This window comes from Hypoxylon trugodes (genome assembly GCF_022578975.1).
Source record: "Hypoxylon trugodes strain CBS 135444 unplaced genomic scaffold F4822scaffold_12, whole genome shotgun sequence".
Lineage (NCBI taxonomy): Eukaryota > Fungi > Ascomycota > Sordariomycetes > Xylariales > Hypoxylaceae > Hypoxylon > Hypoxylon trugodes.
The window spans coordinates 718,949-733,501 of record NW_026250027.1 but is presented as its reverse complement, the minus strand read 5'-3'; the positions used below and the strand labels follow the sequence as shown (position 1 = coordinate 733,501).

General features: G+C 47.7%; 2 protein-coding genes across 2 annotated transcripts; one reads left to right on the top strand and one right to left on the bottom strand.

The window, feature by feature from the left end:
• Positions 1 to 6,959: 6,959 nt before the first annotated feature.
• On the bottom strand, positions 6,960 to 8,858 carry F4822DRAFT_422189 (HAD-like protein). Its single transcript, XM_051459868.1, has 3 exons — positions 8,360 to 8,858; positions 8,179 to 8,288; positions 6,960 to 7,925 (listed from the first exon to the last, which is right to left on the bottom strand). Exons 1-3 carry the CDS (start codon positions 8,464 to 8,466, stop codon positions 7,432 to 7,434), a joined length of 711 nt encoding a protein of 236 aa, XP_051308887.1. The 5' UTR covers positions 8,467 to 8,858; the 3' UTR covers positions 6,960 to 7,431.
• Positions 8,859 to 8,964: 106 nt separating this feature from the next.
• Positions 8,965 to 11,042, top strand: F4822DRAFT_92960 (P-loop containing nucleoside triphosphate hydrolase protein). Its single transcript, XM_051464175.1, has 2 exons — positions 8,965 to 9,078; positions 9,151 to 11,042. The coding sequence occupies exons 1-2, from the start codon at positions 9,051 to 9,053 to the stop codon at positions 10,755 to 10,757; spliced, it is 1,635 nt and encodes a 544-aa protein (XP_051308886.1). The 5' UTR covers positions 8,965 to 9,050; the 3' UTR covers positions 10,758 to 11,042.
• The last annotated feature ends 3,511 nt before the right edge of the window (positions 11,043 to 14,553 follow it).

The window sequence follows — 14,553 nt, the reverse complement described above, 5'->3', positions numbered from 1 at the left end:
CAGCTAAAGCAACAATAAGTTAGCTCATAGCGGACGAGATGTCGAGACGTCGGATGATTTGTCGGGGAGATCGGTGCTTTTTTTTTTCTTCGGGTTAAAGGGTAGCGCTATGTAAGGTGGTATGTATTTGGCTTAAGAGATTGCCGTTGCAATCCATACCACGAGCGAGCCACACATGCCTACGTGAGAGGCAGCCTTACATGCCTGCCTATGCCTTGATACTTGCCAGCCGACAGCCCACCAGCCTACTTGCAAATGCTACTGCTACTGCTACTACTACTACGACATATGATAGGTAGTATGCGGGATTACACCCCTGGTCCGCGTCGTTTTTATGTATGCACATTCTTTCGGCGTCACCTTTCGCAGCGACTCGACATCGCCGACTTGTTTTTCAAACAACGAAGCTCTAGTTGGTCGTTGTAAGCGCAGCGCATTCTCGGAGTCATCCCGAGACCCATCGCCGGTCGTCTATTCCGTCCCATCTAAACTCGTATAGCCTTTTTTTCCCTCTATTTTTCTTTCTATCAACGTTGCATAGGTACCTATCACAGGTACCTCGGCCCCCTAATCATTTACCCCGACCCTACATGTAATCCCTAATGTCAAAATGGCACATAAGCCATGTATACCTCTTAAACGCCACTGAAGATAGTGTCGCTAATAACAACTAATGAAGATAGGGATAATGTGATGCTTTACATTGCAGCTTGGGGCGCTAAATCCTCATCTGTCACCAAGATGCATTCCTTTTCAATTACAACTAAATCCATCAGGACTGCATACAGAATCTCGCGCATTCATTTCGTACGAACACCTCGTGGATCTACATACATAACATACATAATGAATCGTTCATTACAATGTTATGTATTTCAAATACATGTATTCAAGCTCCAATTCTAATTGAAATCGGGGTTGCCTTTTTTTTTTTTTAGCTTGTCCGTGTGGCTTCACTCATACAAGCGTACAAGTATCTAAGTATTCGAGCTATGATTCGCGAAGCTAAAGGTCTTGGCAAATTGGTATAAGTCAATTGGGTAATGTACGGCCCCGTTACTGTGGGACCCGAGAGATAGGGAAACTCTATTCGCACCTTTAGTGGCAGACGGTTCTTTCGGTTAATTTTTTTTTTCTTGTCTAGTTCTCGTTTTCCCCTGCGCCTCGCATCAGCCATCCTCATACCTTCTTCATCCACATCCACCCCCAGCTCCAGCTCCAGCTACACAGCTACATCATCCATTAAAACATACAAGCTTCCTAATTTTATCATTACGGTAGGTAGCAAGCATTGTGGTAGTGTACCCGGAGATCACAGTCAAACCTCCACATTCAGGAAATGACCGGGAGCTTAAGAGATAAGTAACCAAGACCATTGGATGAATGGTACGCTACCTGAAATTTGCCTGTCAACCACGTTGATGCCAGGGACTTCTCCCCGGCACAGCTAGGTTCCTTAGCGGTTTTTTTTTTTTTTTTAAATTCTCATCCTCATCATCACTTAAGCGAAAAAAAGGGTCTGGCCAGCTCTAGAGTTTTGATGGCGCCGGTCCGGTAATCGCTCCCGCCGTAAGGCATGCAAAACCACTAGACGAGCGTTTCGCTCAACACGCCGCTGGTTTCTTGAAGGACGGAGTCGATTCCGAAACGGCCATACTCTATATCCAAAAGGAGATAGATCAAGTCCGAGACATAAGCAGCAAGTGAGCCGAGCAGCTCGGCTCTTTTTTTCAAGCTTGTTTCTCTCGTGTGGCACCGCATGCGCCATCTTTGGTTCTCGAACAATGAGATTCGAGAGCTATCCTGCTTCGCCAAGTTGGCCGAAGCACGCAGCCCACGAGCCGCCACTGGGTGCTTTGCCCTGATTCCAACAACCCTCATCCCCTAGTCAGCGGTGCAACCTGGCCAATGGTTCAACTCCGTCGCTCCTACTTTCATACCTGCATTCAGCGCCGTTACTAATGTGCCCGGAAGAGAGCTTCCCGTGAGGTGGCGACGGGGCCTTGTAAACATTTTAGGACAAGCTTCCGCAACCTGAATAGGATATGAGCAGCGACGAAATTTGGCAGGTTCATGAAAATCCATGCTTTACCTATTCGCAAGCTTTCCTAAAAAAAATCCACGCTTGGAGACCATTAACAGGGAGCACATATTATAATACCTACCGGTCATGGTTAGCAGTGTGTTCCGGTACAACGGCACCAGCGTGACCTACCCGTTGGGAAGGCCAATAGCCTCTAGCGGCCCGGAAAGAGATACCTAGTAGCGATCCAGTAATGTGGAGGGTTATTGGGCGCTTCTGCACGCAACGCAATACGTACTGTAATGATTTACTACAGGGGTTATGGGGTCACAGCGGTATTGCGATCATATCCTGGCCCCAGCGGCCACGTGGATCTGACTCTGATGACAAGAGATCCCCTGGACTTCAGGGGGGATGGCTTGCGTCAATGCGAGGTACCTCTAAGTACCTGACCAGGGTAGAAGTAAAGGTTGGGATGGAAGCCTTTGGGCTCATTTTACTTGCTTCCCACTATCACGGCCGTAAGCCAAGGCTTTCGCAGGCTTCACTAAGGACCTCCCATTCCGAATCGCCATGAAAGGCTGTGCGATGCGACACGGACTACCCGCTGTTTTCCGTGAGTATTTCGGCAGGCCAGACTGTCACCTGAATTCTTCAGTGCGAGGATGTGGGGGTTCAGACGGTACTGCATCATACATCTCACATCTCAACATGCGCCGGCGTTCCGCGGCGGAGCCCATGTTTACCATAGATAATTTTCGAGCTGAGATCGTACGTGGTGAGAGAACTAAACAAACCACAACCATTCAACACCCAGGTATCATAAGCTCAGCTCCGCTTTAGCCGCCTACATCAAATGGGCGTGGGGTTTCTTCCTAGCGGGTCCAGAGCAACGAGGCCACAGCAATTCTGGGTAGGCTCTTACTGCGATCAACTCCAACAATTACTAGAGTATGGTACGCGCTGATCCCTCTCGTCACAACCGCATCTACGCATCCATTCATGTTTTTGGCGGTGTGCACTCAAGAAAAAAACGGAGCCTCCACATTGTGTACATGCTCGCTACAAGCACTCGGAATGACGAATCGAGCATCAACAACCAGTCCGACGACGGGAACTACGGGATACGCTATATACATCATGAATTGGTTGAATTGTTTCAGGCACCAAAGTAATGGTTTAGCAGCTACTGGGCGTTTTAATTAATGAGTTTAGCTTGACACCGACACCGCCTCGCCTGCTTCTTGAGAAGGGCGAATACTTACAACATAGCCTAGCATAGCAATTTAGTTGGTGGGTTCCAAATGAAGCGGCGTCGAAGCCTCACGATAACGTCTGTGCCAGCACACTGGGGCGCGACTTTTTGGTGAGATGTCATCCTATGAGTCCACTCGCACAGGTCCACTTAGAAAGATACCGTCACACTTGTCCAGCGTTTTTTTCTTCTTCTTCTCTTCCTCAGCCCCCTCTTCCCTTACGATCACCTAATGCAAAATCCTGCATCTTCATTTACTGCTTTTTAATTGTATTTCTAATACTATTTTCCTTTTCTTTGATTAACAACCTCGTTCCTGCAGTAGGGTAGTTGCCTCTGTGTCACGGCGGGCGGCTTAAGGCTTTTTTTTTTTTTTTTTTTTTTTTTTAATTATAACAGAGAAAATAAATCTCTTCTTAATTAATGTCGTTACTTTTTGGGGGTGTGGTCTGCACGTCCGTGGAAAGGGTATCCCGACCGTGACCAGTGTACACGGAATATACCATGATTATTTCCAGTGGTCTATCGTATTTATCAAATGCGGTCGTGCACCAACCATCCTATCCCTCTTCCGCCAAAAGCTTGGCTCTTGTCGTAATGGGGTTAGCGGAGTTCGCCTTATTTGGCTTGGTTGATCACCGTGGACACTGAATGAAAGACATGTTCGGAATTAAACCGCTACTTTTTACTCGCACTGACGGCGATGGATATTACCGACTTGTCGATGACGCTGTTTATCTACGGTACTTCCCATCTTGTCTCCAAGCCCCAAGGCCTTCCCCACGCGCCGCCTCGACTTTTGGGAAGCTGATCTTCGCCGGGGTGGTCTAGGTCGTGCATACTCGCAGGTCACGCATTCGCCAGCTACTACGTCGGGCTTGCGCCAACTGTCCATGGTTACTCAGGTCGGCGACCAGGCAAATTGACAACTGCGAAGATCCTTTTTTCTTGGCGACCTCATCTCTTGGCAACCTGCAACTGGCGATGCTGTGTTCACACATCCACAAGGGAAAGCTGCTGCATGTCTTGGAGATCGTTCTTCCGACCCAGCAGCCAGCCAGTAGCCAAGCAGCCAAGCACTTGCGAGAACCCGATGTTCCTTGGACAGGTCTCGTAATGTGGCATTCGACATTGCCATCGATTCGGGTCCTTGCAGCCTCTTTCTCCTATTCAGGCCTCATCGCGAACCCGTAGATAGCAAGATAGATATCCTGCCGCCTCCCTTCCCGCATCCCAAGCCCCCAATTAGCTGCCTACATACACGTAACCAGACCGGACATTTCTTTTTGTCTTTTTCTTTTTTGTTTTGTTCAACGGCGCGCAAAGTTTTGCCCCGTATCCATGGCCTTGGGATAATGTCGATGATAAGGACTCCTTTACACGAAAGCTCGTGATCCCGCGGCGTACAAAAGGTGTTTCTTTAGAAACGTGTAATTGCACTCTCCGATTCATAACCGAGACCCACGGTAAGCCACTATTGCTCTATTCAGCTGTCGTAGGATCGATAGCTATGCCTTTCTCAGGACCAGTAGGAGCGCTCAAGGGCATATGTGATATACGTAACCTAGTTGCTCGCTGGACTTGATTTTTGGGATGGGCTATGGGGGCGAGAGAAACAGCAGGGTCCGTGAGGGACAAAATCTCGGCGGAACGGAGGTAAGGGAGGTTCCGCCTGCTTAGTTTCCCTTTTTTTTTTTCCATTCTTTGCATAGCTAGGAGATAAAATTCCAGCTCACTATCTAACATGGATTGTCTGTTCCACCTGAAGGGACCCTACCCCCTTCGCTGGGCTTTCCGCCTCCCCCAACGGCGGACGCCATGGGGGCCGATCCCCATATGAACAGCGGACAACTCTCATCCACTACAATCGCGGTGAATTGGCTACTTTGCTGCTCTGTGTTACGGGATAGCTAAGGTAGCTACGTAAATACCATTCTCTGGGATAGGTACCGGTAGAGTGTACATACATTCAATCACATCAGAATGATCGGCAATGTGCCCAGACGGCCCGAGTCGGCATTTGGAAAAGCCAATATACCATTACGAGTATCGTGCGAGGCCGCTTTTTTCGCAAGATTTATGCGTTTCAGGTCTTCACCTGCTGCACGTAGTTTTAACAAACAAGCAAACGATAGGTAGACAGACCTAGGTGAATTACATAGATGCGTCGTCAGTGGTGGGTGGGTAATGGGTTGAGATACAGGCTACCCAGGTAAGAGATCTCCATCGAGGATATTCTGTCACTTTTTTTTTGGTCTGTTTTCTATCTCTTTTTACTACCTACCACTTTTTTCCCCACAACCCGGGAAGATGCTGCCGCTCCCGTGATCGCGAGTCTTGTGTAAGATCGATACTTTTGTGCTGGGTTCTTGTATAACGGCTGGCGGCTCGCTCGGTAGTATGGTTTAATGCTTGCTACCTACCTACCTACCTGTTCCCTATGGCATAAGTACTACCTATCTAGGTAGGTAACTGTACTGAAGATGAACGGAGATCGGGCACTCGGTTCATCTGGTTCTACGGGGTATGTCTCGCATCGCCTTATTTTTTTTTGGTTTGAAAACACCTACCTACTTACTTACACTATTATGACGGGTATGCTCGTCATTGATTTCTACACTATTTTGATTTTATTTTTTTAATTCTCCGTAGGGGAAAAAAGTTGAAGGTGGATTTTTTCGTAGGTTGTGTAGGTTTCGGAGGGTCGGTTGGTCATCTAACGGCACGAGTTTTTTTTTTTCTCAGCTTTTTACTTATTTCTTTTTCCAGGTCGGTGATTTTGTCAGTTTTTTTCTCCGCTGCGCTGCACTGCGCTATGAATCCTTTCGTATATTTCGTATGTGTATGTCGTGCAGCTGGACTGTTCATCCCAGGGACCCTCTTCCTTCGTTTTTCTATTACCTACCTAGCTACCTCCACAAGGTAGATTAGGGTAGGAAGGTAATAGGCAATGGATTCATTCAATGAATGTATGTTGAAATTTCCCTATGTATGTACGTAGGGTAGCAGGATAGGATAGGTACATGTTAGGTACCTTACCCAAGCTCCAAGCGGGGAGTGGACAGAGAAGCAACCTGCGAAGTTCCGATAGTGCTGGTGATCGTCATTAACTGCAAATCCACAACCGCGCCAAGATGGGGGGGCATAATAGATGGGGGCGTCTAGGCTTAGGATGGGAATAGGGAATTGTCAGTGCTTTTCCTTCTTTTCCTTTCCTTTTTTTAATTAGGTAGATGTATTTCCTCACGTCACTTGTGCCTCCTCCGTTGGCTGGGTCACACCCTTCTGCCAGCCTTGCAGTAGTTAGTCAACTACCTACCCTGTCCTAGCTTACTAAATATGGAGGCGTTCTTCTCTTTGCTCTTTAATTTTTTTTTTTTTTCGTGTTGCCCATCTTTGTATTGGCGTGGCTCCGTTCGCAAATTAGCTATAGAGTCACCAATTTGGCCCTCCAGCCAATCCGAAGCTTGGATCTAGGATTTTCGTTTATATAATCATTAATTCCACCGCCAAGTCTATTAGTTATTAGATACCCGTTAGGTTAGGCAGGTGTATGTATGTAGGTACATACAGTAGCTCATAGATAGGTACGATCTCGGGATTATGTATCTCTATAATCTATCGAAAAAGAAAACTTCCCGCGCGCCCTACTTTTATTTTCTCCTTCTTTACCAATTACACTGCCGATGTACCTATCTTTTTTTCTCTGTGCTTCCTTCTTTTCTTGTCGCTCCCGTGGAGGCGCAATACCGGACGGATGTCGTGCCGGCCCGTCTTTTTTGGAGTCTTGGTTTTTGGTCTTGTGATGAGTTGGTGATGCCCGATATCCTGGTCTATATGCCGAATTGTATATACCCCTATGCAGAAGATATGTTATAATAGGTGGAGGATAAATGGAAGATGCCGAACTGGGATCCAAGAAATAAATAGTTGGTATTTGGGGTCGACGACGTAAATTGGAAATAAGTCTTGGCGCCGCTGAGACCGCCCACCACCATGCTGTGTGCGAGAGTGTTTGTTGGGAATCCGGACTCTAAAGGATTGCGGTCACCTGGGTTACCTTTCTAATGGGGTTTTCTCTTGAAATTCGATTTGGGTTGTTCATGGGTGTCTCTGACTTATTGATTCTTCATTCCTACACTAGAGTAGCAGTCTAATTTGCAGCAAGGGCGTCCGAGATCTGCAGGGTGACGGCGTCGCCGTCACCCCGGACCATGCGGACCGACTGAAGATCCCGGACTATCCAGTCGGGTCCGGCAGCAAGGACTTGCTCGGCCGAATGACTCGTGACCAAGCCTAGGACTTTGCATCCGGCTGCTTTGCCGGCCAGAATGCCCGCCGGGCTGTCTTCAAGCACGAGAACTTGGTCGGATTCAGAAGAGGGAATGCTCAGCTTCTCCCGCCCTAGGTTGTAGCATGCTGGGTCTGGCTTTCCGATTTCTACGGACTCAGCCGAGACTAGATGGGGAGGACTGGGTAGCTTGAGAACTTCGAGCCATCCCCCGACGAGTGGCTCCGTTCCAGATGTCACGATGGTCCACCGCGCGTTGACATTGATTAAGGAATCCAGGAGTGGGCGCGCGCCAGGGATCTCGCTGGCGTCGGCGCCGTGATGCTTTGGGAGCAGGGCCTCCATTTGCCTTACATCTGGTGCGGGTCAGATGCGTTGTTGGCTCAGGGGTAATGAGAGAATAATAGAAATCAGGGGGCTATGAATAAGGCCAGATATTGTCTTGTCGCAGGGCTAGACAGGACAGAGTAAGGGAGGATGAAGTAGAGCCGCAAGGGGTCAGGGGTAAAAAGGGGAAAGGGAGGAATTTCGGTGAATGTGAATCCAAGTGAGAGCACTCCCTTTCGGGGCGTATACCAGATTGACAGGAGGTATATAGTGCAGACTTACATTCCCAATTCGCCTTGTCCGGACTAATCACTTTGAGGGTGTCTATACTGCGTCGGCCGTGCGATGTCTGAAGGATGACTTTAGGGTCGACGCCAATCTCATTTCCGACACTGCCTCCCTAGTTTCTTAGAATCTGGCTTTTACTCCTAATTTCATGATTTTACTACGGAAGAGGACATACGTATGCCAGTGTTTGACGACTGCCGCCGTGGAGTCTATAATTGTTCCATCCATGTCGAACAATAGTCCCTTAAAGGTGACCTCAAACGGAGGTGTAGTATAAGCCATTATGACAATGACTTGTTAATATCGTCGTATGCCGGATATAAGATATCAAGGTAGGTGAGAGGGATTTAAGCCGCAATTAAGGTAGCAATGAATATAACCAATAATAACTCGTTCCCATAAAATTAGAATAGTAGTAGTAGATGATCTGTATCTGTATGTGTCCGATGTAAGTAATCTGATATATGTGTGTGTTGAGTTGAATCTGCATCTGCATGCGTGAACGGATGTGTGAACGGCTTAAATGTCCAAGTTGGGTAATTTGAGGCCGAACCGAGTTAGGAAACTCCGCCGTTTTGTTTATTTTAGTCAGAGAATTTGAGGCTATCACGAGGCCTAAACGACCACTAAAACATTCCCAATTATAAGGGTCTTATAGCGGGTGGATTCTTATCGGGGCGGGCGGGGTTGACCAATCGGTACCTCAGTTTGGTGGGGGGTTCTTGCACTTATCTTGGGCGGTCAGAGATAGCAGAACACTATTTTCCACTAAATTCCTACAATTTTTTTTTTTTTTTCCTGTGCCGTATCACGATAACAAAGATAATCAAGATTCGGTCAATCATTGCGAAACAGCGCAACCGAACATGGCCAACCATATCACAAAGCCAAAGAGTACGTTCAATTCAATCATTCTAATCGCCAATATAGAAATTACTTTGCGACCTATACTAACTTGAGAAATAGAGGCCAAGTCTAAGCGGACACCCGTCCGTCTACGACACAAAATCGAGAAAGCATCCGCCTCAAAGCAGCGCAAAGCGAGAAAAGAAGCGAAAAAGAACCCACAATGGAAATCCAAGCTAAAGAAAGACCCGGGTATCCCCAATCTATTCCCATACAAAGAGAAGATCCTCCATGAAATTGAGGATGGCCGACGAAGGAAACGGGAGGAGCAACAGCGAAGGAAAGAATTAGCCAAGGCTGGAAAGACGGGCGCTACGGACGAGAACGAAGATAATGAGGTAGACGTTGATGGTGCTGAAAATGCCGAGGATTTCGGTGGCTTCGAGGACGATGCGATGGATGAGGATGGCGCGGGTGACGATACAAATCCCATGGCCGCACTTATCGCAAGCGCAAGAGCTGCTGCTGAGAAATACGATCGCGAATTGCAAAGTGGGGATGATATGGATGAGGACGAATCATCAGATGATGACGGTGAATTCGAGGATGGGGCTGTCGAGCGCGCTCAATCTTCGTCTAGAAAAGCGCACGACAAGGTCTTCAAACAAGTTGTTGATCAGGCCGACGTCGTGCTTTACGTCTTAGACGCTCGAGACCCCGAAGGAACGAGGTCAAGGGAAGTTGAGCGCATGGTAATGGCTGCAGCGAGCGGTGGAAAGAGATTAATTCTTGTTCTCAACAAGATCGATCTGATCCCATCCCACGTCCTAAAAGACTGGCTCACATACCTACGACGATACTTCCCTACGCTCCCTCTGCGCGCTTCTGGTTCTGCTCCTAATGCGCAAACCTTCAATCACCGCGATCTTACCGTCCAGAGCACATCATCCACCCTCTTTAAATCCTTAAAATCATTCGCTGCTTCCAAACAGCTCAAGCGCGCAATATCAGTCGGTGTCATCGGCTACCCCAACGTCGGAAAGTCCTCCGTCATCAACGCACTACTCTCGCGCCTAGGTGGTCGAGGCGCAGCTGCTTGTCCCGCAGGTGCCGAGGCGGGCGTTACGACGAGCATCCGTGCCGTCAAAATCGACAGCAAACTCACCCTTCTCGACTCCCCGGGTATCGTCTTTCCCTCATCCCCAGAAGGCTCTTCTTCGTCATCAAAAAAGAGCGCTATTGAAGCGCATGCGCACTTAGTGCTCCTAAACGCTATTCCGCCGAAACAAATCGACGATCCGATCCCGGCTGTGACGCTGTTGCTTAAGAGGCTATCTGCGTCACCGGTATTGCTCCAGAAGTTGATGGATGTGTATGATCTCCCGCCGCTGCTAAGCGGCGAGGATGCCGACGTCACGACGGACTTCCTCGTGCAAGTTGCGAGGAAACGTGGCAGACTTGGGCGCGGTGGTGTGCCGAATTTGCCATCGGCGGCTATGACGGTCGTGACAGATTGGCGGGACGGGCGTATCCAGGGATGGGTCGATGCGCCGGTATTACCGGTTGCAATGACGAGTGATGCTGTATCCAAGGGCAATGAAGAAGCGGGCATGATGCCAGATCAGAAGGAGATCGTTACGGAATGGGCTAAGGAGTTTAAGCTTGAGGGGCTCTGGGGAGATGATGAGGGCGAGGCGAAAGAGGGCGACGCTATGGAGCGTGATTAAGTTGGTGATTTAATCCTTCGGTGGAAGTAGAGAGATAAGAGGGACATGAAATTTCAGGAGTTCCGGGCTACGAAAAGGATATTATGAGCATGTTAATGGCCATATGTATCTACGTAGCGTAACGCAACATAGAAACGGCTTACGTGAATATACCAAATCAAACGCAGACATGGTATTACTTGTGATGCTAAGATGCGATGATAGGCCTCTGAGGGTCAGACTAGCAAGAGTAGAGGCGAAGTCAGGTCAAATCAAGCCGACGCTCTCTTAATCTGAAGATGCGGGTAGTCCCAATGGTGTATGAGGGCTTCATATACATACTCGTCCTACTACCGTCTTCATCATAACTACATTTCGCCTAGCGTTATGAGGTACTTAGGCTCTTTTGGCTAGGCAAGGAGTATTAAGATGCGATAAAAAACAAGACGCGACAGTGTAAGAGGGCCACCACCTACGTGGACCGAGTAGACGCCATATCCGTGAGAGCTTTTGAGAACCATGAGGAATACACCCTTCTCCAATATCACACATTATAAACCCCTCTACACGGATAATGAGATTTCAATACCACGAAATCATGTTTCCCTCGTAATATTTGTTGTTACAGGTAAGTGGTAGAGGCAACTTTCGTGCATTTTACGCTTTCTAGGCATCTTGTCTCTTCACCCACAACCGCTACCGTTATAAAACTTATCTATGGTTATATATCTGTTATTTGATGGAATTACTAGTATTTGGGGTTATATGTTACCATCTCTCGCTACACTCGGTGATAGAGGCGACAGCACGGGAATACAAAGTTTTATATACGACTACTTGATATATAAGGCAGTGGCAATAGGTAGCGAACAGAGTCTTTCGCGACACCATTAGGAGTTTGCTCGGTGGCTACTACCTATGTAATATTTGGAATATGCCCCTAAGTATAGGAGAACCTGTTACGTGCCTGCTTCATGTGCTATTCGGACTTTGTTGCCCCCTTTCCTCGTAAGAACTACCTTTATAAGAGCTAGTATCTCATCTTAGGGACTTAGTAACACTTTATCGACAAGGATGATAGGGGAGGTCACAGGAAACACCTATGAGATCCTTGAGAGATGTGTAGAATCTCTACGAACTCATCCTCGTCTGGGGTTAGGGTCGGGGTTTTGCACCCTCTTTCTTTTTACGATTCCTGACCTAGGTAGATTCTCACCTAACCTCTTTCGTTATTCATAAGGCGTACCAACGACAATCACCTAGGCACCTATAAACTTGTACGTAATGATATATCACTCGAGCTAGTATTCCGTTTACTACTCGTGCTACAGTAGGTAAGCCCCTATATCCTATCACAACAATCGTATGTCAGATCGGATATCCCAACAGCGTCTCGAAAGAGAAACCGCTTACCTTTAAGCTTACCCGCTTATCTATAAGGTACGCACTAACTGCAGCGCTTCCGGCCCGGGCCTTTATAACGTTAACCCCGAAATGGGAAGTCCAAGGAGCTTAAGATACTCCGAGGGGATACTGATCCAAGCTAACCGGATGTTATTAGCATCGAAGGAAGGACATTGTTAGGTCTCGCGAGCTAACAAGGCCCGGAATAAAGACCGATCAAATCGTTAGACGTGTTATTTCCCCAGGACATGATGAATGTTTTGGTCTAAGTCCAGAGCCTTAGCGGATCAGGGACTTATACCGAAATCCAAAAGTTCGTAAAGGATAACACAATTTCCGATCCGTTGCGGCGTACTTCTTCCGAAAGAAGAATTAAAAATATTCTACTTACTAGGACCCTTGTACATGTACTATGGACTAACTCCTACGTTCCAGCATTTGGACTTTAGCCTGCTAGTATTAACGCTTTTATCTATATCAATATTCATTCATAATAATGGACTAAAAGCACGTACCATGACATAATGGCTATAAGTGATGACATATAAGGCTGTCCTCGTTTCGATGGGGCGTTCTTTTATTACGATGTTACGATGTATCTGGGTCTAATCCTAGGGGCCAGGTATCCTTGAACAAGCGGTAGGGGGCGTGTTCGCAGAATCTATAGCGATGAAATCGTGACCTATGAGAGTTACTCAACATATCGGACGCATAAAATAGCAAAGAGATATCGCTCGCCTCTCATCCTCGGATTCGAAATCCTAAAAGCATGAATGGCCAGTCCTTTCGCAAGCCAAGGAAGCTCAAACACATCCACGTCCACTCAAGGACCCTGTAGCCCCATCTGCCACGTTCGGCAAGAACCTTCAAAAATACAGCCCCGGAGCAAGATCGTCTCGCGATCCCGCCTGAATGGTCCGGGTTTACACGTGTCTGTCTGATTTGCTGGGTCCGAGCCCCAACCCACCATCATTTCCAACCACCTATGTCACCACTCCATTACCTGTACCCCCTTACCACACCCCCAGTAAGGCTAATATCCGACGAACCAGCAGATCTCATCACAATAATAAACAACCAAAACGACAATTCCCTGCGCCGTGATGGCCCCCAATTCTACCTTTACTTTCCCCCTACCTAGCAAAATGGTATAAAAAAAGGAAGAGGCGGTGAAACCACATGGCTCGGGCACCCATCACGGACATCCTTGGTACCCAACCAGGACGCAACTGTCCCACGTGTGAGCCATCACAACGCCGCACGCCAGATCGAGCCAAGATGGCTTAAGCGGCGCGCACGTACAAAAAAACGCACGCGTGCGGATGGGGGCTAGAGGTATGGGGTCCCGGTTTATAGTAACTTTCATTAATAATGACGACGATGGCCTGTGAATATTATACCTACCTAGGCACCTATCATCGCTATCGGTATCGGGAACAACACCTGATGTTCGCAATTCCTTTCGGTCTACCCAGCGATTCGATCATAAGTTATTTCCGTCCAGCCAATCGGCTACACGGCACACGAATGGATGTACAGACGGGCAGAATACCGTATGTAGATACTTACATCCTTACACCACAGTAAAAGAGCTATATATAAACGCGTACGTATAAACATGTTACAGAAATGTAATATAAAAACGTCAACTCCAAGGCAGGAAAAGGAACTCTGAATATAAAAAAATCGCTCTTACAAGGATCTCGATCCGTCAGGGCGGGCACGGGGAGGGTGAGCTTGCTACTGCAGGCTGCGCGCCACTGTACTCTAGAATAGCGTCCGGTTGTGTGGTGGCTATGGTGGTAGTTGTAAGTAGTATTTACCTGAATACCAAGCTGTAGCATTCAAAGGATGGAAAATAAAAGCAAGTAAAATCAAGTAAAGCGAGAGAATAATCAAGGATAAGGAATATCCAGCCCTGTCCAGTTATGCATTCTCTCTTATCTACCCAAAAGAGGAAAAATCCCCTCTATCTCGAGGATATGTACCTCTCCCGCACCAACCTTCCTCCTCCACCCCCTTCCCGTTTCCATTACGTCCTGCACGTCAAATCAGAACCCCCAAAGCAGACTTACCTACATAAGACGCATCGCAAGCATATCGTAGCACAACATACATAGTTAATAAAAGGCAAAAAACCACAAAAAAGCAAAAATTCCACACGGCCGAACCCGTCCACTAGTACCGCAGGATGAGCCATCTCCTTCTCGGTAGGGCTGAGTCAGATCTCGTATGGGTAAAGTGTAAAGTGTAAAGGGTTGAACGAACGAAACTAACGTAAGCCCCCAGTCCAGTCCCGTCCTCCCCTCACCCTCCATCCTCCATCCCTCGTGGAAAAAGTTGGGGGAAGAAGGAATGTTCGAGTTGGAGAGGGAGAGTTGGGGCAGGAAAATTGCATGTTCGTTGTTACTTT

Bases quoted from the DNA above. Each gene is read 5' to 3' on its own strand.
- F4822DRAFT_422189 (XM_051459868.1), bottom strand. From the start codon at position 8,466: ATGGCTTATACTACACCTCCGTTTGAGGTCACCTTTAAGGGACTATTG. The intron at 8,289-8,359 runs GTATGTCCTCTT...CTAGGGAGGCAG, and splicing joins GTCGTCAAACACTGGCATAC to TGTCGGAAATGAGATTGGCG. The intron at 7,926-8,178 runs GTAAGTCTGCAC...GACCCGCACCAG, and splicing joins GGACAAGGCGAATTGGGAAT to ATGTAAGGCAAATGGAGGCC.
- F4822DRAFT_92960 (XM_051464175.1), top strand. From the start codon at position 9,051: ATGGCCAACCATATCACAAAGCCAAAGA. The intron at 9,079-9,150 runs GTACGTTCAATT...CTTGAGAAATAG, and splicing joins CCATATCACAAAGCCAAAGA to AGGCCAAGTCTAAGCGGACA.